Genomic DNA, 25,590 nt, shown 5'->3' on the forward strand with positions numbered 1-25,590 from the left:
GTATAGCTAAAAGAAAAGAATGCACTTCTAATAGATTAACAGCATTGTTACTAGATGATGCCTTAGTCTTTTGTATGAAGAAAATGGATTTGGAGCCAGAAGATCTAGATTCAAGCCCCTGTTCTGATATTTATTAACTGGAATTCTGGACAAATCATTTCGTATCTCTGGGGCTCACTTTTTTTTTTTTTTTTGAAGATTTTATTTATTTGACAGAGAAAGAGAGAGAGAGACAGTGAGAGAGGGAACACAAGCTGAGGGAGAGGAGGAGGGAGAAGCAGACTCTCTGCTGAGTAGGGAGCCCGATGGAAGGCTCAATCCCAGAACCCCAAGATCATGACTTGAGTTGACGGCAGAAGCTTAAAGACTGAACCACGCAGGCGCCCCTCTGGGGCTCATTTTTTTTTTTTTTTTAACAGATAGAACACAGGTGATCACGTAAGATAATGCAAGTGAAGCCAGTTTGCAAGCAGTAAAATGATGCTGAATGTTTTTGTCTCTTCCCCCGACCTGTTCTCCATGTGTGTACACAGTCCTTCTTCCCTCCCTGCCTTCATTCCCCTCCTGATTTTAAGCTCAGAAGATCAAGATGTGGGAACTAAAGAGATCGGAAGAGGGGGCTGAGCTGGGATTGGAAAAGAGGAGAGCCCAGCCTCTCCCTGCATGTTCTTTGGCTTCCCTATGGTCTTTCCTCCACCAAGAGAGTCCACGGCCAAGGGCTGACACTGAAACTTAGCTTCACAAACTATAGAGTCGATGTGACGCAAGACAATCCTACACGTCCCAGCCTGCGCCAGTCACTTCTGTCACTCTGCCATGCAAAACAGTTTGAATGTGCATGGGATTTGTAAAAACAGTGCGTGGTTTCTACACCAAACCGTGAGGATCTCTGACCACCCTAGATATTGCTCACGACTGAAAGGCTTTGGCCCTGACTCCGGAAAGCTGGAGCCAGTTGGGTGAACAAGCAGACATTACTCAAACAGTAATGAGCCACAGAGAATAAAAGAACGAAAATCCCCAGCACCTTTTGAAGTTAGAGACTTTTAAACAACTAGGGTCTCATTAAGTTTCCAAAAGAAACAATTAAGCCAGCCGCCCAAACAATATCCTGAAATTCATGCTTTCTCACAAAGCTTTCCAGAAGGGAGGCAGGCATCTCGACAGGCATACAAGGAAATGGCCGCCACGTGTACATACAAGGCTGGCGGCGGAAGCAGGCACACCCTGGAGTGAGATTTTCAGACACGGTATTTTTCTGCAGTTTGGGCCTCCTCTCCAGTAGTCTGCCCTTCCTGACGTCACATCCTCCCCACAGATGGTGCTGAGGATGTGGCAGTGAGTCCTCCTCTTCACCACTAGCCCTCCACTTGTGTTCAGGTCTCTTCCTCTCCCGTCCCTTCAGAACTCTGGCTCTGCCATCATCCCTCTTCTCTCCTTCTCTTCAGCCACCCTCTTCACCTTGGCTCTTGCCTCTGATCCTAAAAAACAAACAAGCGCTCTCACCCCCTCAAGATATGCTGCCTCCCCCGGTGGCCATGGGCTTCCTTGCTCTTGTGTTCACCGCCATCTTTTCTGAGAGAATTGCTATGATTCTTTTCTCTCCTTCCTCATCTCTTGCATTTACTCCTCTAGCCACCACAACATGGATCCACTCCACCATCCCAAAGCCCCCACTCTTATTATAGCCGCCGATAGGTCTTCACCAGAAAAGCCAACCATTTTCTTTATAATATATGGCCTATTTCCCACTATTGGTCACTTGCTTCTTTAAATTCTTCAGATCCCTCTCTCCCTTTGAGGTCCCCTTAGTATTCATCCTATATTCATGAAACTGTTTTCCAGTCTCCTTTGTAGAAGCCTCTTCTCCATACGATGTGGGACATACTTCTGCACAGTTCTGTCCTTGGGACTATTCTTCTTTCCACATTCCGTATTTCACAGGTACAGATGCCCACAGTTCCAGCCACTGCGTCTACTGGGGGGGGGGGATACTGGTGATCTACATTTTCATGTATTTATCCCAGGCTGCTTTATATACATTTTTTTCTACCATTTAGTTTCCATTAAAGAAAAATATTATAACTAATCTTATTTTCAAATGCATTTTTGTTCTGGTTCCTTATTTTTATTCCAATGAGAGGATTTTTTTAAAAATTAATAATAATCTAATTCTTTTACACTAAGACATCTTTTGCAGCTTGGGAAAACTCAGTAGCTGTTTTGACCATTTGAAGAGTATACCACACATAGGATTATAATGCTAACATGTGGTCAGGCAAAAGATGAAGGTCTACACTGGCAAAGGTGGGGAGACATCACAGCACTCAAAGATGCCCTTCTGCTAGGAGTGGTGGTCATGGATGAGAAGAGACCTGGATGGACCCAGCCAACCAGAGGTGACGAATGTGCTCTGGAGAAGTCATTTCAACAGAAGTTACCTACATGGAATCTAGAACTAGACTGCCCATGTTATATTCTGGCTTCACCACTTTCTACCTACCTAACGGTAATTCCTTAACTCCTATCAGTTTCTTCATCTGTAAAACAGGGTAACCATGGTACTTCCATCAGAGCCTAGCTGAGAAGCTTATGAGCTAATCATATAAAATATAGGTAATACTTTCTGATGTGTAGGAAGTGTTCAGTAAATGCTAGCTATTAATATGATTTACATTAAAATAAGCATTTAAGAAGTGAAGCCAAAGCAATGGCAACTACTGAGGCAAGCATTAAAATTACAAAGGAATTACAAAAGAAATTTATGTTGTGGTGCACGTGGCTGGCTATAATCCCTGTTCAGCTTCAATGATGGTCTAGTTTTAATTGCGAGCCAATAACCAATCATCCCAGAAATATAAAGATGGTCAAGATTGGAGCTTGAAATTGTAATTCGATCTGACCTTCTATGAAGTTAGCCTGACATTTCATAAGAGGCTCAATTATTCTGATGGGTTTCCATAAGTCCTGAGAACATAGATCAAGCCCATGTTGTTCACCCAAGCCCAGAACTGCTCTTGGCACACTGGTAATGTCTAATACGTGTTGTTGAATAGATTAGCACAGAATCTAGTCGTACATAAGAGGTACATCATGTAAATAATCTGCACTGAGTCTAACACATGCTATAACTAGCAGGCAAGATAAGATCTTTTAGGGCTATCTGCAGAGGAAGGGAAGAGCAAAAAAAATCTGGCAGTCGCTCATTCTTGGAAATCATGCTCTACGGCTGCTCTCCACCTTCTCAGGAAGAGGTATTGAGTCCAGAACATGGAGGCTGGGGGGCCCAGGTTCTGTTCTTGGCCTCTTAAAGTACCCATGGGATAGGAATATATAATTCATCTTGTCTGGATTAGATTATTCCTAATTCCTTTCCTGGCAGGTGTTCAGAAAAACAAGAGAACAGAGACGACATATGATAGCTGAACAAGACATGAGGCTTTCAATAACGGGGGCCACAGAAGGGAGGAGTGAAGGGTAATGAAGACTCGAACACAGGACATTTGCAAAAGCATGTGGGAACACTCAACAAAACTAGATCATATTAAGAAGCACTAAGAAAAGTTTTACTGGGGATGAGAACAGTTGAGTGCTGGGAAGGGCAGGGCTGATGGACGGGACAGTGAAGCAAGGCGCAAAGGCAGCCCGAGGCCACGTGAGAGTGTCTTGGTCACTTTCTAGGAAGCACACAGGGAAGTATGATAGGCTCATGCTCACGCAAACCTCTTGCTAGACAGGAGGGGCAAGCCAGGTTCTTTCTACCTTGATTAACTGCACATTCTTTTTCACTCCTAAAATCGGGGCAAAAGCTGTACTCTTGACTCACTCAACTCTCTGCCTGAGTCCACTTGATAAGCTCCGTGTGCCTTTCCTTGGGGCCTCCTACTGCTATAAAATGGCTTTGCAGAAATGTGATGAAATCTTGGGAGGTGTCAGTGGACTGCGTTGAGTAAAAAGTGGTGCATGCAAGCCAGAGGGTAGCTGGCATTTTAGTGCAAGGATGGAAAAATGTGAAAACCCACTGAAAGGAGATTTATTTGCCGTAAGAAGTTATTTTCCTACCAGCTACTTTAGGAAAATGCATCCACATAATTCCCTGCCGTTACTCTGGGTTGGTTTAAAGGGGATAGTGAAGTGCCAAGGACATTTGCTTGTCTTGATCTCATGTGACCTACACAAAAAATAGGTTGTCAGAACACGTCATCTTTCACCAAAGTTGTAGTCACGGTCGTACAAAAAGGTGGCAAAAATTCCCGAGTAGAGGAACAGAATATACCCTCCCTTCTGTCTGTGTGTATGCATGCATGTGTGTGTGTCTGTGTGTATGTATGTGTATTTGTGCATATGCACATGTAGGTATGCATATCGGTATGTGTGTACACATGTGTATTATATAAGTACGTAGGTATGGATTTTTATACATACAAATATCAAATTTCATATTTTCTCCATAAAACCCAGGGCAATAGGTAGCTGATTATTACCATTTTAGAGATGGGAAAGCCCAAGGGCAAAAATATTAAGAGATCTGCCTATGTTTGCTTCAGCTCGTTTTATATTTTATTTAGAATACATACCAACTCCATTACTTCCAAAGAGAGATTTGCAATCACATCAGTACCAAATGTGGAAAGTGAAGGCATCGTACAGACTGGTCCAGGATCCCTGGACAGTCAGAAGGGGAAGAGTAACGTGTCACAAGAGTTCTGTATTTAAATCCTGACCCTGCCACTTATGTACCTATACCCTTGTGAAAGCCAGACGAACTTCCCAAGGCTCAATTTTTTTCATCTGCCAAATGGGATTCCAATAGGAGCCGATGTGAGGCTTCAACCAAGATACTGGACCCACAGCATGGGGCACTGTGTGTGGTAGAATCCATGTCTAAGCTAGTGGTGAGGTCCCTCTAGAGATGCACAGTTCAGCCTCTGTTTTGTTCAGTCCTGTGTCTATTACTATTTTGGGGGAAAGCAAAATGGCTCTTCTTATTCAAATACCCCTAAGCCTACTAGGAACTAATATTCTGGCATATTTTTCTTTTTTTAAGAGAGAGGTCTGCCTTCCACAGGAGTAAAGAAAGAAATCTGCAAACCCATTTGCAGAGACAGAAAAGCCCTGCTTTGAACTGTGGTGTTTCTGCATGTCGTCATCTCCCTCCCCAACCTGCAGGGATGGGGCAATGTTCGCTCCTTGGAGATGGCAGGGTTACAAGAATGAGCAGTTCAAACCCTGCAGTTTGTAAAGGATGAATGTTATTTGGGGGCCTGGGAAACTTCAAAATAATGTGATTGCCTTCTGGGTTTTGTCTCATTAGGTAAATGCAAAAAAGTTCTAGTTGCTGTTTTGAACCAATGCACAGCCTGGGTCTTAATTAAAACAAGGACCAGGCTCATGACCGGTGGGGGTGGGGGGATCATGAGATAGAAAGCATGGATGGACTACGTCATAGGGCCACAGCTAGAAAATAAGATAGGCAGTTGCAAACTTGGGCATCTTTTGGGTGAACAGCTTTTCAAAATATACTGGGCATTTCCCTCCCTACTCTTGCCACTCAACCAGAGAAGAGACATTAAGGGCTGTGAGAGATGGAGTTTATGGCATCCTAAAAGTGAAGGCATGCTTATGGGACTGACCAGGTTCTTTTTATGCCAGTGGATTTTTTTTTTTAAAGATTTTATTTATTTATTTGACAGACAGAGATCACAAGCAGGCAGAGAGGCAGACAGAGAGAGAGAGGAGGAAGCAGGCTCCTCGCTGAGCAGAGAGCCCAACGTGGGGCTCGATCCCAGGACCCCGGGACCATGACCCGAGCCAAAGGCAGAGGCTTTAACCCCCTGAGCCACCCAGGCGCCCCGATGCCAGTGGATTAACAAGTTGAACACATCTTCATTTTTAAATGTCAGCCTCTGAATAGCTTCCGTTTGACTCCTAAAGCAGTTGTAACATTTACTGCTGTTGGTTTACCTGAAGAGGATGAGGACAATCATTTCAACATTAAAGAGGTCACCACTGCTTTCCCTAAGAAGTGGTTATCTAAGAACAACGCGATTCTGGCACATTTAAGGAACTGACCCGGATCCAATGAAATTATTATAAAATAATCTGCCATGTTCTAGAGGTTGCTATATTAGAACTTCTTTCATTTCATGGGGTCTAAAAAAAACAACAACAACAAAAAACAGATGGCTTGCGCTCAGTACTACTGACATGTTAGGTCAGGGAATTCTTTGTTGTAGGGAACACAGGGAAATTTCCTGTGAATTTTAGGTCGTTCAGAAGCATCCTTGGTGTCCACCCACTAGATGCCAGTGGGATCCCTCCCCAACCAGGACAACCAAAAATGGCTCCAGGCATTGCCAAATGATCCCCTGGGGTGTAGGTAAAAGGACCACTGGACCATTGGACCACTAGACTAAAGGACCAATGCACCCGACAAGGACCATTGCAGTAGACTATATTCACCAAGAGAGTCAGTCAAGTATTGTGCCCAGAGCAGGTATTCTAGAGACAGAGTGCCCTCAATGAGCTGGGTGGCCCTGGACAAGATGGGTGACACCTCCACGCTTTGGTTTTCTCTTCCATAAAACAAAGGTCATGATGAATTCTTGCCTCACAGGATTGTTGTAAGGATTAAACAAGATAATGCGCCTGCCCATGTGAACACTCAGGAAATGTGAGCCATTACTGTTTCAACTATTCTACGCAAGCCATTACTGTTTCAACCATTCTAAGCACTGCCATTTTTTTTTTCCCTTCTGGTTTCAGTGTAAAGGCAGGTTAAAGAGCCAAACAATAGAAACCTATTTAAAGGGGTAGGAGAAGGCCTGAGTGCAGCAACATAGTTAGAGATGGGCGATCTTTATTTATGTTTCCGAGTGGTCAAGTTCTAGAAGCTCAACTCTTACACAATCCTGTATCCCTGATTTGCTCAACAGTGCCAACTATTGCCTAACGTGCTTTATTATCTTTCAAGTAGAGATCCCTAATTCATCAAAATTATAGGCTGCTGCCAGACGATCTTCTGTAAATACAAACGCTCTATTGTATTAAAAAACAAACAAACAAAAAAAAAACAAAACAGTCCTGACCTGATGCCTGTTTTTTTCCCTCGAGTTCTTTCTTAACTATTGGTCATATAAATATTATTGTTACTAATCACTGAAATAATCACACCAGCTACTTTAAAAGCAACTTACCATGTGCCAAGCTAAATGCTCCATTATCAGGTCACCCAGCACCCAAAACAGCCTTAAAAGTTAGGTGGGTATCTTGGAGAGGCGAAGTTACTGTGCTCCCCGTCAGCGAAGAGCAGCAAGACTGGGCCCTAATGCCACCTTCCAAAGCCTATGCTCTTACATAGCAGCTTCATTGTCAACTCTGAGAGCAACCCTCAGTTCTTCATCATAACGCATTTCTCTCCTGCTAAGATGGTTTCCACACTCCCTCCACCGCCCTGCATGATTCTTTCCTTGCTTCTCTCCATTCAGCTCAAATACCTTGAGGTGAGTGTTGTGAAAGAACCATGCTCTGAACACTTTTAAGTGTAGTAAGTTATTGAGAGAGAGAGAGAGCAAGAAACAGGAGGGCGCCTGGGTGGCTCAGCGGGTTAAAGCCTCTGCCTTCGGCTCAGGTCATGATCTCAGGGTCCTGGGATTGAGCCCTCGGCTCTCTGCTCAGCGGGGAGCCTGCTGCCCCCCCCCCACCTGCCTCTCTGTCTGCTTGTGATCTCTCTCTGTTAAATAAGTAAATAAAATATTAAAAAAAAGAGAGAGAGAAACAGGAACAAACCGTGGAAAGGAAGAAACTCACTTCACGTCGGTCTTGACAAGGATTAACAAAGATTGTCTGGAAGCTAGGATAGGGAGAGACTGAATTCACATGCCCCCGGTACACAAGGACTCATCCAAGGTTGTACAAAGCAGGTCATTCATCAAACTCGCCCTAGTAATCCAGTTCTTGCATATGGTATGCAAATTTTACTTCAAAGTGAATGGCGAAGTAGAAAAATGACCCCTTGCCAGAAGTGTGTGAAAACAGCTTATCTTTTTGAGACCATTTTCTAGCAGGGACCCAAAGCTCCAAGCCCTGAGAGAGTGATGAAAAGTGGGGTCAGCAACTGTGACCATGGAGGCGCTGGGAAGAAAGGTTAGAAGGCTAGCTCAGAAACAGCAACCTTCGGTTCACACACTCGGGAGAGCCCAGTTCGGCTCAGGGCTGAGAAGCCAACATGGCTGCCGGTTGGCTCTGTGACAGAACTGACTGTGTGGCCCGGGGTAAGCCACAATCAGCTCTATGCAGGCTATGTAAGGATGACCCCTGAGAACCACCTGAGGGAAGCTGGAGGCAGCAGGAAGTTGGCGGCTTTTGCGAGAACAAGGAAGCTCATCAGCCCGCACAGCTTGACAGGCTTAAGCGGCGCCCTCAGAGGGCAGCCTGTCCAGTCCTTATCAAGGCATGACGCTTTCTCAGTATTCCCCACAAAGTATCCAACCTGTGCTTTGACGCCCACAGGGACTGAGAGGATTCCTCTTACTGCTCATCAGTTAATAATTTGGCCATCCTTGTGTCCTTGTGAATGCCAGAGAATGCCGGCTGAGGCAAAGCCAGTCATATAAAGGGAATTATCCCTGAAGGGTTATAGTCATGCACTATACACAGGCACTTTATACATTACTCAGTGAATATTTTGACAAGGAAACAGATTAGGAAGGGAAGAGAAGGATCAGTGAGGTCAAACCCCTTCCCCACCACACATCCCGTCAAGTGAGATTCACTTCTCGGTCTAGGAGACCCTGAAACCACACTTTGTCTGTCACACGGGATTTCTGCTGTCAACTGTTAAATGTGATTGGGAGAGTTTCGGATCTACAGATAAGGCAGCCCACGGAGGTGAAGGCAGAATCCCATCAAGCGTCACTTGCAAGAAGGGCTACTTACGGATATATCGTCACTGAAGTCAATCTCATCCAAGTCAAGGTATTCAGGCGCTTCCATTATTCCTCTATGCACATTTTGAGTCAAGTCAAATACTTATAAAAAGCCCTGGGGAAGACAGAGGCAAAAAAGAAAGGCAAAAGGGTTAGCTGTTTTATAACCCGAACTCCCATCTATATAGAAACAAACAAGAATGAGAAGAGTCACTGGGTGCTAGGGCTGCCTTGGAGCACAGGTCTGCTCTCCGGATGGCCCAGCCTGGCTTTTCAGGAACAGGAGCTCAGCTCCTCAGGCTCCCCAGGGAGCACCCAAGGGCCTTTGTTTCACCTCACTTCATCTGTGCTTGCGTATTTTTGCCAGGACAGTAACTCAGGTCAGCCGCTTCCCCAGACACCAATATTAGGACTGACCTAGCCGGCACCTAGCACTTACCACACCCTGGGTAAAAGCAGGGTTTTGGGGATGGGGAGCAAACCTCAACATTGTAGGATAGTCACCATATTCCAATGTCTACTGCAGGCATATCCTTGGAAGCCGTGCATGAAGCAGTAAATCCTGGCCCCCCACAGAAATAACCCAAGTATAAGACAGAGACCAACTAACCAACAGTAATGGCTACTTCAGACATTGTAGGATGATGTCCAGTTCACCCCCTGCCCCCCCCCCCCCGCCCAACAGGATCCAGGCATAAATGTAAACCCCAGGGTTTCCCCCTGGCTCTGGGCTTCTGCCAGCGCTGCCTGACTGTGCCACAGTGACCTGACACAGGCAGGCGTCAGAATGTCCTCCGTCAGCACTTGCCTCTGGGTTGCCTATGGCAATCCTTTAAATCTGTCAAGGAAGATACATCACCTCCCAGTTCGCTTTCCCATCACTTATCATCATCACCATTGGCAGTGGCAGTGTCACCTAGAGATGTCAAGAACAGAAATATAGATCTCCGGGCGGTGCCTGAGTGCACAGCGTCTCCTGCAGCGCCGACTCTGAGAGCGAATGAGATTCCCTTTCCTGTAACTTGTCTTTCTTATTACAGAAACCGTCTTCTGTATTCAGACTTGAGCCTCTGAAATAATATATTCTCTCCTCTTTCCATTCTCTAATCAAGGGGGTATTTTGATGAGACTGAGAAATAAGACGACTAAGGAATGCATTATTGGAAAGTGAAAATAAATCTAAGCTGATGAAAATGGGTTTAACTAATGATGAAAATGGGTTTAAGGAATATAAGATCAAGAGTGTAAAAACGACTCCTTTTGGAGGCATTGCATTGCTTTCTCATTTTGAGATTTTTTTTAAGCTATACAAATCGCTTAATTACAATAAATGGGGAGAAAAAATCACTTGCTATCCATACCTCAAAACCATCAGGTGATTTAATTTCCAGTGTTTCCTTCTCTTCCCACATGTATATACCATTTTTACATTTTTTAACCCTTTTTTTTTTTTTTAAAGATTCTATTTATTTATTTGACAGACAGAGATCACAAGCAGGCAGAGAGAAAGAAGAAAACAGTCTCCCTGCTGAGCAGAGAGCCCAATGTGGGGCGCAATCCCAGGACACTAGGATCATGACCCAAGCTGAAGGCAGAGGCTTTAACCCACTGAGCCACCCAGGTGCCCCGTTTACATATTTTTAATTATAGTGCATACAGAGTTGATCCAAGAAAGGGTTAGGAGGCGACTACTATGTTCAAATGAGATTATCCATTTAGAATAAATACTAAAAGTTCTTCTGGGTGGCACCTGAGTGGCTCCGTCGGCTGAGTATTCAACTCTTGATTTCAGCTCAGGTCATGATACCAGGATTGTGAGATCAAGCCCTGCATAGACTTCCACACTGGGCTTGGAGACTGCTTAAGATTCTCTTTCTGCCCTTCCCTTCCCCCACTTCCCCTTTAAAAAAAAAAAACAAAACAAAGTGATTTCTTCTGAAATCACATTAAGGTTTAAAATGAAAACAAAATCAATTTATATTTGTTATATATATAGTATTATATATCAAGTTTACATATTATACATTAAATTGTTATTAGCATTATATGAATAATTATACAATAATTATATTAGTTATACTAATCATTAATGTTAAATAATAAATACCGATACATGTTATATATTTATATATCTATTACTGTATTTATTCTGTATTTATAAGAACACATTTTTTTTTTTAAAGATTTTAGTTATTTACTTGACAGAGAGAGAGAGAAAGAGAGATCACAAGTAGGCAGAGAGGCAGGCAGAAGGAGAGAGAGGAGGAAGCAGGCTCCCTGCTGAGCAGAGATCCCAATGCAGGGCTTGATCCCAGGACCCTGGGATCATGACCTGAGCCAAAGGCAGAGGCTTTAACCCACTGAGCCACCCAGGCACCCCTAAGAAGAGGTTCTTAAGCAAACTGCTTGGAACAAAAATATATCACTTTTCCTCTAATCCTCACAAAGTTTTTTCAGAGAAAAATAATGCACACTCATATTTGCAAATTATACAAAATGACTTTCTATTCCATTCTGGTGGATTCTGAAACAATCCAGACTATTTGGATTCTAGCTCATCAGCAGACAGACTTCCTCCGAATCTAGTTTCTTTTCACTACATCTGCACTGCAGGTTGAATGGTTCACCTACATATTCTATTCCCATGGTCTTGGTGAACACAAGATGACTGTGGGCGTCAGGATGAGGTGCAGACAAAAGGACTATCAGCAGAAACATGGATTCATGGGAGATGAAGCAGGAAATCATGTTTCAAGACTGGGGGTCAAGTGCATCTTTTTTTTTTTTTTTTTAAGATTTTATTTATTTGTTAGAGAGAGCACGAGCACAGGCAGACAGAGTGGTAGGCAGAGGCAGAGGGAGAAGCAGGCTCCCCGCCGAGCAAGAAGCCTGATGTGGGACTCCATCCCAGGACGCTGGGATCATGACCTGAGCCGAAGGCAGCTGCCTAACCACGTGAGCCACCCAGGCGTCCCTCGAGCGCATCTTTAAACATAAAGACATACAGACTAAATATAAAATGCACATGAACATGTCTTGTCAAAGCAAATTCACAAGGAATCATCAAGCCCCTGTTTGAGGTGTTCTGGCAACACATTCAGCAGTATCCACTCTAGAGCAGCCATTCTAATGGGACATAGCCAGTGGATAATATAGAGCATGACATTAAAGTAGACGATCTTCATGGTTAGACTTGGAGATGGTAATGAGATTTCTTATTCCATAAGCCAGAACCCAAGAGTTACAAGAGTTCCAGCTCATGACGGGAAGAGCTGGGTCACTGCCCATATTTATCTCAGTGGGCTGGGTGGTCCAGTCTCAGACAAAGGGAGCCAAGGCATCCAGAACCCTCCTCTCCTCCTAACAGAATTCTACATACGTCCATCTCCTTAAGATGCCTTATTCTCTCTACCACCCAATTCCTCTTGTCTGGTTTCAGAGCGTCTCTCTTTCAAGAGAGAAGCACTTTGAACGTGCTACATCCTTGGTTATAAAGTGCAGAAATCTCCGTGGTTCACCAACCCAGCCACATTCCTGATATCCATTGCTCCTTTTCAGTAGAGAGTGAGACCACAGGTGTCCCAGTGGGCATTACACTACCTCCACATCTGCCCTTCTGTGGGGCACGTGGCATGTATGGGGACTCCTGAGGAATGAGGGATGACATGGGAAGATGAAGTCAGCTTAGAGCAGTGGCTGAAAATCATCCAACATGATAAGGGAACTGGGCCGGGCGGCCGGTGGTTTTCTCATCCTGCTCTTGACACCGTCTCGTGCACCCCCGCACACCAGCCCACAGTGGAAACCAGCAGGTCCCCTTTCCCAACCACATGGTCTAAGGGAATACACAGCTACAGAGGGCACACACCGGAGGCCCGTGAGTGGAGTCTGGTCCACAGATGTGATGTGTCTGGCCCTTAACAGTGTTTTTTAAAAAACGGGATGAGTTGCCAATTTGTAGACCTTGGGTGATTTCACATAAAATTCTGGATTTCTGGCTTTGCTTTAAAAATATCTGAGGCTCTGGCCAACACTGATCCGCATTCCCCATGACAACAGTTGGCTGGAGCTAAGCTGCCTCATAGACAAGCATGTGCTCCCCAGTTCACCAGCTTCCCTTCTTCGGCTCCCCTCACTGAGGACCCCTGCCTGGCCTTGAGGGCATGTGAGTGTTTGATCCGTCAGAGGAATTCAGCATTAAACAATAATTCCCATCACCCACCCCCTTCTGGTATGGGTACCTCCTGCCAAATACTGTTTACTTCATTTGTATTCCAAGATCATATTCGTATTCTAAGATTGTTTTAAATTCTCATGCCACAACAGCAACAAGAAAACGTCTTACACACAAATTACCAGCTTGTTACAATTTGTGCTTTCACAAAGCCTCCATTTTCTCGCCTAGGACTAGAAAAAGAAAACCTTCACACACGTCATCAAATGTCGCAAGGTGGGGATTTGGTTTCCTTCACTGTACAGTTGGAGGAAGGAAGGGTTCTTGCTTTGTTGTGATTGCTGCTATAGACTGATGTGGTGCTACTTCGCTGTTGCAACCAGAGGGAAGGGCACAAGCTGTGTCAAGTGCAAGCCCAAAAGAAAACCAAGGCCATCCACCATCTGGCCACAGTAGCAGCTTGGACACAAGAGAGCTAACTTTACACAGGGCCAACAAGAACAGGTTTACACATAGGTGAAAAATACTTTTAGATGAGATTTTTATTGCTGTGCATCATAGTTGGCCTTGGACCCCTTTGAGATCTCAAAACCCAGTTATTTATAAATTTGCACCGTACCCCGCTTCCATCGGCCCTGACCCTACAAGCTATAGTCACTTGCCCCAGGTTCTCTAAGGTCCCAAAGGCTTTCTTTTGTATTACTTCCCCCCTTCACCCCAATATACCTCTTACAGGATCTGTCTACCTTAGCTACTGATGACTGACTGAAATCATTCCATTTTAAGCTCAGCTAGGCCTTTCCTTTCTCATCATGGAGGTCAGCCATTTTAAATTTGTTATTCACTTAGGTAGGTAGGTTCTGTGTTGAATATTTTTTTTAAGGGTGGGGAGAGATGAAGATGAAAGCTAGTGGGAGAGTAGAAAAAGGTAAAGAAAATATTTCCCAATGGTTAAGTGCTCCAATTTCAGTAGGAAAAATCTATAGGAAGGAAAATATTAGAGTGTGGGGACATAGGACTAAGTGGCTGGGACCTGTATGCTGTCCAGAAGCTATTGGTGACACATTACCCCTTCCTTTTGTTGTGCCCAAGGTATTGGGAGAAACTCTACCTGAGCTCCAAGAGGATGCCCAGTCAGAGGAGATAAAGGACAACTTAATGAGCACCAACTCTCCACAAAGTCTGTAGGATTTTTTTTCTACTCTCATGGAATTTTGATAAACTGCCAAAAACAGAAGTCTCTCCAGTGGCTATTAAAGTGTACAGAAGGGGCTCATGGCCCTAATGGGTCTATCAACACCATGTCACCTTCTCATAAGAGACCTCAGTGATGGCCCCACTGCTTCCTCTGAGGGAAGATGCAGTAGGGGAAAGAGCTCAAAGTAAGGAGAAGTCCAAATGGATTAAAGAAAAAAGGAAGCAAGCAATTTAAAAAAATAGCCTTCCCCTGTTCTAGTATTATGCTGCTCTTCAGGTGATATTTTTTATTTTTTTGTTGTGACTTGAAAATGCAGTCTAAAAGTCATTCCAAATGAAGACTTCCAAAAATCTGTTGGCTAATGGCATCATCAAGTGGAAAAAGCTTGAAAGCCCACAAAATTTCTGTGAGAAGCTACACTCACATAAGGTACACATTCTGGTATGCTTGGCTCATAAAAGGCTCATGGATTTGTGACTACAGTCACACATTACCTCAGTTGCTCTACTGAAGTTCTTCTTAAAATGAATTGCCTCACTCCCTTTTATAGGGAGTCAGCACGGACTCACTCTGAAGGCTCATGTTACACAGATCTCTCCTTTGCTGCCAAAGTCACTATTGCTCCGTTTACCGGTCGACTACGAAGGCCTGGTGATTAAACCGAAGTTGGGCTTGTCAAAATAAATGAGCAGAGGACTCAAAGTGATGAGGTAATCTCTATCGATGTGCATTACAGTTTCTTTCTTTGCTCTTTAATTCACCGTTACTTGGGAAAACACAGCAGCTTACAGTCCTGCGTGCATGTGCACACGCACACATGTACACACACACACACACATAACACAAAGAGCCAAATCTGTACTGGGATACATGTTCGGTTTGCAAGCTTACACACAGATACTGGACTTACTTTCTTTAGTATAACAAGAGCTTCCCCCCTCCCCCCCAAAAATCACCAACTAAGTACTGGAAAGCATGGGTGGAAAAAAGTGAAATATATGAAATGTCGTCCCCATTTGGCTCAGTAGCTTGGCTGGCAAGGAAGCAACTCATTCCAAATGTTGGATTCAGTTTCTTTTACTCTTTGATTCAGCAGTGGCCAGAAACACGGCAGTCGCTAAATGCCTGGTCCTGAAGCAGAAAAATGATAGAGGCAAGACATTTCTACTGGCAAGAGGCAACTGAAGGGGAGCCAAGAAGTACACACACAGGGTAAGGCGGAAAGCACAAGCTCTGGAGATTTCATCTCCATCTTCATGTAAGGACTCTCTCTGCGTGTACATTCTCCACACGGGTGTGGGGCGTACGATACAAGGGGACAGAGATAAGAACACAAGCCATTACAGTAAAATGTGGTTCTCACTATGAGAAATGAACCCACAGAAGCCTGAGACACCCAACCCAGACCTTGGAGGCGAGGCAGCCTGTCGGGGGCAGGTAAGGTCTAAGCTGAACGCTGAGGGACAAGGGTGTGAGTGGTGAGGGGAGCTGGAGGGCTGGAGGAGATGTCCCAGGCAGTGGTGGCAGCATGGGCAAAGGCTGAAAATGCTCAAGCAGAACTTTCAGATAGGCAGATCACATTGATTTCATACCTACTGCTGTTTTTGCTCCAAAGAAGGAGTCTTGGAGGGTGCAGGCCAGAGTGGTAAGCGAGGGTGGTCGGGGGATTATTTCCAAAACCAGAGTGTAAACACAGCACATTTTCTTGGAATATCACATTTTCCAGCTTGGTTGGAGAAAACACAAGTAAATGTTTGCTATCAAACAAGAGACGACATATTGACCTTGCTCCAGCTCCCAGGGAACGGGTTTCGCTCTTCCTGTGTGACTGTCCACAGGAATGGTAGTAAGGCAAAGCTCTATACTGGGGTCTGGGTCTGGTGCCCAATCTGGAACAAACTTTATACCCAGGGTCTAGGTGTTTCTACATACCCACTCCCGTTTATGTTTCACAAAGGCTCTGAAAACCTTTATAGTTTCTTCAGAATTTCTTTGGTGAAGATAAAGAAATTGAGGCTCAGAGAGGTGCTCTAATTGCCTCACAGACACACAGCCAGGGTTTTTGATGTTAAGTTTGCTTTTCTCCCTTATTCCAGTTTGCCCCAAACTGTAGGGGTCAAAGTAATACTTTGCCTGTATCAGACATTTGACTTTTTTCAAGTCACCTTTAATTTTTTTTATCTGACTTTATTTATTACAACTCTGTGAAGAGGTAGAGTGTGTGTATTACGAATTGTAGTCATTTCCTTTCTGTTTCACAGATGGGAAACATACGAATGTTTTGGCCCAAATTAAGTACCACTAAGTAGGAGAAAAGAAGCTCAGACAAGCCATTTCCCACTAATTCTGGGACTCTACTGGTTTGCCCTCTGGATCGTTCTGAAACATGGGTATGCCTTTGAACCATCTGGGTCAGAATTCCATAGACATCCCTAATTCTTCATTGTATCGCTTTGGGGGCTTACAAACTGTAATGCCAAGAAAACAACCTTTTTCACTCGCCAGCAGTATCTCAACAGAAAAAGAGTATATGGATCTTTGCGCACCTAACATTTGTTACCCAAAGAGGTCCCTGAACTGCTCCATAAAACAATATGTTCCAGCGTTTTGGTTTAATATTTTGACTTCAACTTCAAAGAAAACAATGATGAATGTCGTTTCTGATGTCTTATTAAAAAGGCAAGTAACTGCTGGGTCATTGGATAAAGAAGATGTGGTATATATACACAATGGAATACTATGCAGCCATCAAAAGATATGAAATCTTGCCATTTGCGACAATGTGGATGGAACTAGAGTGTATCATGCTTAGCGAAATAAGTCAAGCGGAGAAAGACAACTATCATATGATCTCCCTGATATGAGGAAGTGGTGATGCAACATGGGGGCTTAAGGGGGTAGGAGAAGAATAAATGAAACTAGATGGGATCGGGAGGGAGACAAACCATAAGTGACTCTTAATCTCACAAAACAAACTGAGGGTTGCTGGGGGGAGGGGGCTTGAGAGAAGGGGGGTGGGATTATGGACATTGGGGAGGGTATGTGCTTTGGTGAGTGCTGTGAAGTGTGTAAACTTGGCGATTCACACACCTATACCCCTGGGGATAAAAATATATTATATGTTTATAAAAAATTAAAAAATTAAAAAAAAAAGGCAAGTAACACAGCCCTCTGTTGGAAAACCTCATTCTGGAGATCAGCACTGCTCTGACAAATCCCTACAAAGGTTGGCCTTTTGGTAGTTTAGAGCTCTTGCTTATAGTTTAAAATTCTTGCAAATGATTTGCAGGTCACTTCATTATTTCTAAAATCTAAACGCTGACCATGAACCAACTTCCAAAGGTTTTAGAGCTTGAAAAGACTTCAGTGGTTAAGCCTAGAGGACGAGGTACTTTTAAATTGTGGTGTGTGTGTGTGTGTGTGTGTGAGAGAGAGAGAGAGAGAGAGAGAGAGAGATTTTAAATAAATTTATTATTTGAAAATCTTTTTGGAAAGAGGAAGAAAAAGAACCATACTTAGAGGAGCTTCACAAGACAAGAGAATGTATAACAGAAAAGAGTAGAGACACACCCGTAAACACGAAAATATTATACTGTGTTTGGTTCTGGATGTCCCTTCTTATGAAGGTCAGAGGCAAACTGTTACGTACCAAGACAGAATAAGGAAGTCAGGACAGCTGGGGTTTGGAAAGCTGTCTCATGTGGCACAGCCAAGGAAGCATCTAAGGTGGAGAAGAGAATCTCCTCTCCCTCTATAACCACAAAGAGCCACCATGTAAAGGCAAGATTTAATCCCAAGGGTTGATTTTAGAGAAGTTTTGGGGACACCAATCTCAGCAGACTTCCTCCTAATAGTAACTGGAATGGGCTTAATGGAACAGGCCGCTTTATGAGATCACAACCACGCCAGCAAGAAATTGTTCATCTAGAAGTTTGGAGGGATCCTTCGAGGGTGAAAGATGGGACTCCCATATTTGTAAGGAGGAAGAGACAGCCTCCTAATACAAAGATTCTGTGTGGTGTGAGATGGTAGTGGGAACACCCTTAAAAGCGGGGCAGGACCTCAGGACAGTCCTGACCCATCTGGACCTCTCACCTCAGTGCTGCCATGACAATCTCTGTCAAACTTCCCTCGACCTGTCTCATCTACCACCCGGATGCCACAAGGAATGTGAAGGAAATATAGAGATTGAGAGACAACAAGAAAATTAAAGAGAATTAATTTTTAAAAGAGAACTGTGATGTTCATTCAGTGAGAATATGATTTACTCTCTGTTGTAGATAAAAACTTATCAATTCTACAAGGACAAAACTATGACCTAATGAGGCCCAAACAAAAAGAAATTATCCAGGAAGAAAAAGGAAACATTTCTAGCACTGGGAAGTTGAGCCTGGACGTTAGCCAGTCGTGTCTTCCACCGGCTTCTGGAAAGGAACTATGGAATAATTTTGGAACTGGATCCCTTGCTCTGTTATGTATAGGAAACTATCCAAATCCAAGTTCCAAATTTTTGGCGCACCTGAAGCGGTCATGCTTTACTTCTGATTTTGCAAAGATTGTTTGATTTCTGCAGTGGATTTGCTTGGCAATTATTATTGAGGGTGGATGGAATACAGATGACAATCTCGATTCCTTTTTAGGCGGAAGTAGACATAACAGCAATATGCACGAAGAGTGTTCAAGACTCTATCAGGAGTCGGCCATCTTGGCTGAGTTCTCCTCCCTCCCAGAGTTTGTAAAGATTGAACTCCTGAGGAGCCTTAAACCAGTGTTCTCCAAGTTCAGTCCACAGGAGAATCCCCTGTGGAAATTTATTAAAGCAGATTGCTGGGTCCAACCCCAAGGGTTTCTGATTCAATAGGCTTGGGTGGGGGCCTGGGAATTTTCATTTCTCACAAGTTCCCGGGTGATGCTGATTCTGCTGGTCCCAGAACCGCACTTGAGAGCTGCTACCTAAGATCGATAGCTCATCCCAGCCCCGGCTACATCTGCACTTAATTAAAAGATGGTGACCTCTTCCCCACATCCTCCATGTCCACAGCTGTTAACTTCATTATACAGGATCCATGCCTAGTGCCCTTCTAATTAAACTGCCTCCGTGGACTCCACTGAGCATTTCCCATGAAGACCACCCAGAAAACTAGAAGACCTTAAGTCTCTGTGTGTGTGTGTGTGTGTGTGTGTGTGTGTGTCTGTTTTAATTCCCAGTGCTATACAAGGGACAGACGCCCGCCTACAAAACCCTACAAAATTTAGGCCTTGGTTACTTTAAAATTTCTCTTCTCCATAGCACTTCATGGCAACAAAGATGTTCTCAGTTTCTCCTGTTAATGAGATCCAGGTTTATAATTTTAGATGCAGCCTTTACAGAGCAAGAATCTCAATACAGGGATACCCAGTCACAAGAACTACAGTATAATAAACCCCATGTCTACTAATAAAGAAGGAAAATGAAAGAAAAAAATATAAGCATCTAATGAGAATTAGCGTAAATTCCAATGCTTATAACAACATGTACACATTGTTAGATATCTAAAATACTCCCTGAATCTGAAGAAGTCCAAATGGCTATACTGGCTCCCTGTAAAAAATAAAATCCTGGCCATGGTTTTTTTTTTTTTTTTTTTTTTTAAGATTTTATTTATTTATTTATTTGAGAGAGAGAAAGAAAAGCTAAGCAGGGAGGAGGGGTAGAGGGAGAGGGAGAACCAGCCCCCCTGCCCCGCACTGAGCAGGGAGCCTGAAGCGGGGCTCAACCCCAGGACCCTGGGTTCATGACCTGAGCCAAAGGCAGATGCTCAACCTACTGAACCACCCAGGCATCCCAATGGCCATGTATTTTTAATTAATTGTGGTTATAAAATATTTATTTTTATTGAATCCAAATCCAGAAATCAGATTACTATGGAGATCTCATCAATTCCTCCAATTAAAATGTACTGACTTAATAACCAAAAGAGGAAATAAACTCTCTGTAAAGTGAGTGACTCTTTTTTTTCTGAAGAAGAGGATAGTCTGATTTGTAGGTAATTAAGCAAGCTTAGCTCAGTAACCAAATATTTGCACATCGATGCATACACTCACAGGATGATTAAGCAAGCACTAATTCTTTGATCCAATGCTTTCATCTACTCCTAATTTACTGAAGACTCTTAAAGGAAAATGAATGCAATCTGCTTCCCACTTAGATGAGGTACTATGACTAATAGTACAAAAATTGAACACTGCATACTTCATGAATGATTTTCAACACGTGGCAAAGCATGTTAAGAAAAACATATGATGGAAACACAAGATTAGTATCAAGTACCGATAACAATTCAGCGAGGAAGTATCAGCCTTAACTTCAACGATACCCTGTTTTCGAAAGCAATACCTGGCCGAGGGTAAATACTTATTATTTGTTACATAGAGTTTATTTCCAGACTGTGACCCTTGGTCGCTCACTTTGGAATTTCTACATTCAAAATCTCAGTCTTGTCCCCAATGACAAATGTCCTAATGACTGTTCTTTAGCTTTTAAAAACTTCGTGTTCACGTTACTTTCTTGCCATTTCCCCCGGAGCTCTGCTTTCAGAGAGGAGGGGGTCTTCGAGCCCCTTTGCAAAAACTGTCTAGTGATGATGGCTAGGGAAGCCTCAGCTGCACCTTCCCAGGCCAGGGCCCATTTCTCAGGGATGAAAAGCAAGTTCTTGAAAATGATGGTTACCAGAGCGGAGTGAGTGGGAGGTGATGGTTGAAACAGATGATGGGGATTAAGGAGCACACTTGTTGTGATGAGCGCAGGGTGATGTATGGACCTGCTGGACCACGCTATCATACACCTGAAACTAATAGAACACTGTATGTTACCTATACTGGAATTAACAAAAAGACAAAATTAAAAAAAATAAAAAAGAAACTGAGTTCTTTGCCACTAAGCATAGGGAGAAAGAATAACCTCTCCAGGTGGAGGTGTGGGTCTTTCCTCTCTGGGACCACAGAAGGATACGAACTTCATTCTGTAGTGCACCAACATGAGCAGGAAAGGACTCAGAGCTGAGAAGCCTGAAGAGAGAGCTGTGAGAACAGCTGGAAAAAAGACACAGGCTGCCAAGTCTTTTAAGAAATAGACTAAGATAAAGTGAGAAATCCAAAGTGGAGTGATCAGCCACATTAATAAAATACTGAACTTGGCCCCTCTAAGGATTTCAACTTCTGAATCATCATCTCCCATCCAGATGTCGCCATATGTCATTTTCTTTCTTTCCAAAAGGAGAACAGACATCCAGAAACAGACAAAGACTAAGGTGGCTAAAGGAAGAATATCAATCAGAGCTAAAAATATTTTCCCATAGTAAAACTCTACCTGCCGGTTTCCATAGTCAATTAGACAATCCACGTAAATCCTATTAGGAGACAAGGGGTCTGTATCATTTCCTGCACTGTGGTGCTCTGATTTTCTAGCATACAGTAAAACCGGGAGGTACGCTGCCAACCCAGCCCCCGCAAGGGCACACAGCACCTTCCAAGAACGTTTCGGATGATCGGGGTTGGGTGCCTCACTCAAGGGGTGGACAGCGTGGTAAAGCTTCCGGTGGTAGAATAAGGCAAAGTGCAACACGAACCAGATGGCCAGCGAGGTTGTCAGGGAAGCTGTGAAGTGCACTACTTTGCAGCCTGCAGAATCCAACATGAAACCGGAAGAACAAATTATTTTCAGGACATTCACCACCAAGTTTTTCAGGAGGTGGACAAACACAAAGCTGAAAATCAGGAGGAAGGACGTCTGTAAACGCCCGGTGGTACACTTCCTTGTGGAATAAAATAAACACACGTTTCCAACCACGCTCACGAGGATTAGGAGGGCGCAAGCAACGATCTCAAGCACGTCGGCAGATGGCTTCATGGTCAATGACCAACTGGTTATCGTGGATATCTTCTCTTAAGTCATTAGGTGTTTGGAAAACGTCTTAGCGAGGAGACCTGGGCTTTTTAATCCACTAGGCTGGCAAAGCCTGTTGGTGGCAGAACATCAACTCTGATCATCCTAACAGTTGTGAGGTGTCTGTGATAGCGTCCCACTGGCTCCAGCGATGATGGGCGGTGGAAAACAGAACAGCTTTCCAAGGGGAGTCTGTTTTATCATCTCCAGGGACTTAACTGCGATGAGAAAGTTCCAGGTGTCCTCACTTAATTAAAGATTCTTGGAAATCTATTTATAGCCACCATAATGCAATTTCCTAGATAGCACATGGTATAGTTTTTGACAACCATAGGGGAGAAAATGACATTAAACTTGGGATTGCAAAGGAAAGGTGGCCAGTGGTTGAATTGACTGTCTGCTCATGGAGAAAAAAAAAAAAAAAATCAAAGAAATGAGGTATCTGAATAATAAGGTTTCCGAATAACAAAATGACCAATGACCAATGATGGTAACAAGGCAGCTTCGTGAGGTATGGCAGTTTTCTAGTACCTCTACCATTTTTACAAAGCAGGAATACTATGATCTACCCCGAAGATCTCATGGCATTGTTGACATAATGAAGGAGATGTTAGGGAATATTCTCAATTACAGTAGGGAAGGTAATAACAAAGGGAAGGAAGGAAGGGAGGGAGAAGAGAAAGGAGGGCGGAAGAGAGGACATGAGGACACTTTCATAAACATGGGCATTATGTCCATGACCGAATTTCCCAACGATTGCTTAAAGAAACATTCTGATCGATGGGAAGTGATTAAGTGGACCTGTCCACTTCCCCATCCCCCAGTGCACAGAAGTCTGCAAAAGACTTCTGTCCTAGGAATGTCTGGAGTGCAAAAGAGCAAGGGCGGAAGAATAGCGCTGGAACACGTCGCTCAAGAAATCAGTCATTAGTTCATTCCTGGATGAATTCTGTTGGCTAAGTATGTAATAATGCTCTGTGCTGGGGACAAACTACTTTCCCTCCACTTCTACATTCTGCCGCCAAGCAGCCCATTCCATACGGTCCCAGCTCATGCTTCAGTATGCCTCAGTGGTTTATGGGGCCCAGCCTGCCCTCACTTGAGCAACCACACACAACCAGCTTCATGCTGGGAGTTTGAAATTGGGTACGCTGCGAGTACTGACACCACATAAATGATCAAATGCTACAAATCAGGGCTTTCGATGAGGGGACAGGATTGTATACTCCCTGTATCTCTACTAGACTAGAACAACGCTGGCCTGAGCAAAAAATCCAGATCTGGGAGATAAGAGATGGGCAGATTATCTATCTAAGGATTAGATCGGTATTTGGTACTCACCAAATGCCTTCAGTAGGGATATGTGTAAAAGGTTTATGGCAGCGTGCAGGTGAGAAAGCTTCCAGAGGCTGAGTGGGAAGAGAGTGGTGTTTGGGGAGCTGACCCTTCCTATTAACCCCCTTATCCCTAATTGGTTCCTAAGACAGATAGAGCCACCTCAGAATCCTCACACTACATTTTTCCTCCCTGAAACATATCCATTAACTCAGCATTATTTACACTCCGTCAAACAGCGCTCCTTAGTTTCTTATGATGTTAGTAATAACAACACTGGTAAAAATAACAGTAATGACACAATCACAAGGCTCACATCCACTAATATTTCTCTGACACCAATTTGAGCCAGACACCATGTTGGTGTGTTCCTTTATAAATTGAATCTTATTTAAAACCTAAAATTCTTGTTTTACTGAGTAAATAGAGGAGCAGTCTAGAAAGTAAATTGCTCAAAGCTACTGAGTAATGGAGACAGGAATCAACGCCACATATGAAAGATTCCCAAAGCCCTGGCTCTCAGTCACTATCTCCACACGTGCTGTCAGACTATGGATTCTCTGTGGACTATTCTCTATCTTCCCCAAAGGCTTTACCATAGACATTCCCACCATGGAACACCTCTAAGCAAATCCTTTAGAGAAGAGTCTCCTCAGGTTTATAATATAAGTCATGCAGATTTTTAGAGGCAATGGTTTTCCCTCCTCCAAGGCTACACATTTCAGGAACTTAGACTTCCAGATCCATAAAGATCTTGAAATATTCTGTACACTGGTCCCTGCTGCCTGACTGGAACAGAGAAAGTCTCTCTCCAGCACTAGTGAGCCACCTCCCCCACCCCCCACCGTACTCCTGATTTGTGTTTAAAGAGGCACAATGACCACCTGGGATGAATTTGGAGAGCAAGGAAGAACTGCCCTAAACAGACAAAATATAATCATGAGACCATAATCATAATTCAAGATTTGATCTGGGGATAATACACTAAGAAACTGTCTATGTGACGCCATTTCTCAAATATGCCCAAATAGTAACAATTGATGGCCAATAACACTGACTTTTCAGAGCTGAGGGCTCAGGATAAAAAAATGTTTTATAAACCCCCATAGTCCCCCAAAATAAAGGCTTACATAAACATTTTTTGGTTTTCAAAGGATTAGCAAACATGCAATACATTCCTTTGCTTTAGAGCGAAAGTGTAAAACGTATCATTTTTTTCTCCCCTTCAGGGCTATTTCCATACTAGAAAACAGCATACATTAAAATATAAGGGGAGTAGGGGCGCCTGGGTGGCTCAGTGGGTTAAAGCCTCTGCCTTCGGCTCAGGTCATGATCCCAGCATCCTGGTATTGAGCCCTGCACCGGGCTCTCTGCTCAGCAGGGAGCCTGCTTCCTTCTCTCTCTCTGCCTGCCTACTTGTGATCTGTCCAAAAAAAGGGGGGGGGGTAGTAAACATTTTGGTGAATATTGTCTAGATGGATGGATAGTACTCTTCTTTACCGATGGCACAGAAGGGCTGAAGAGATGCCTTCCTAAGAAATCACACGGCTGAGAATGTCCACTGCCCCTGTCCCTGCCTTTGAGAGGCAAAAAATGGTCTAGTCATGTGTAATATGTTGTTTATATATATACATATATATATAATATAACAGAATATATATGAATATATATGTAATATATGTAATACAACAGAATATATATACTGTATTACATATACATACACACATTAAATATGTTAGGTCATTTGTCCTAAGATATATTTTACAGGTAATTATTAATTATGCATAAATAATGCATCATACAAGATAAACTGGTCACAAGGACAAGAATAAGAAACTCAGAGAAAGGGACTCTCGTGGGCATGGCTATTTTTTTTTTTCATTCTCCAGTTCATAAAAAAGGAAAGGGGAGCTGGGACAAGTGAAGCGCTTGCTGAAACTGGCAACAACAGGTGGATACGTTCCAGACCTCTTGCTTCCAACAGCTCTTTCCAAAAGGGAAGCAAGGGGGAAAAAATGCCTGAATTGTGAGG

At 43.5% G+C, this 25,590-nt stretch overlaps 1 protein-coding gene across 5 annotated transcripts in view; it reads right to left on the reverse strand.

Moving 5' to 3' along the window:
• Positions 1-25,590, reverse strand: part of SNCAIP (synuclein alpha interacting protein) — a 156,224-nt gene that overhangs the window by 71,862 nt on the left and 58,772 nt on the right. For all 5 annotated transcript variants that reach the window (XM_059175749.1, XM_059175751.1, XM_059175752.1 and 2 more), the window contains exon 2: positions 8,938-9,042. In XM_059175749.1, coding sequence (XP_059031732.1) covers positions 8,938-8,994 — 57 coding nt within the window. In that variant the 5' untranslated portion in view covers positions 8,995-9,042. The remainder of the gene's footprint in view (positions 1-8,937; positions 9,043-25,590) is intronic.

This window comes from Mustela lutreola, chromosome 5 (genome assembly GCF_030435805.1).
Source record: "Mustela lutreola isolate mMusLut2 chromosome 5, mMusLut2.pri, whole genome shotgun sequence".
In the NCBI taxonomy this organism is placed as follows: Eukaryota; Metazoa; Chordata; class Mammalia; order Carnivora; family Mustelidae; genus Mustela; species Mustela lutreola.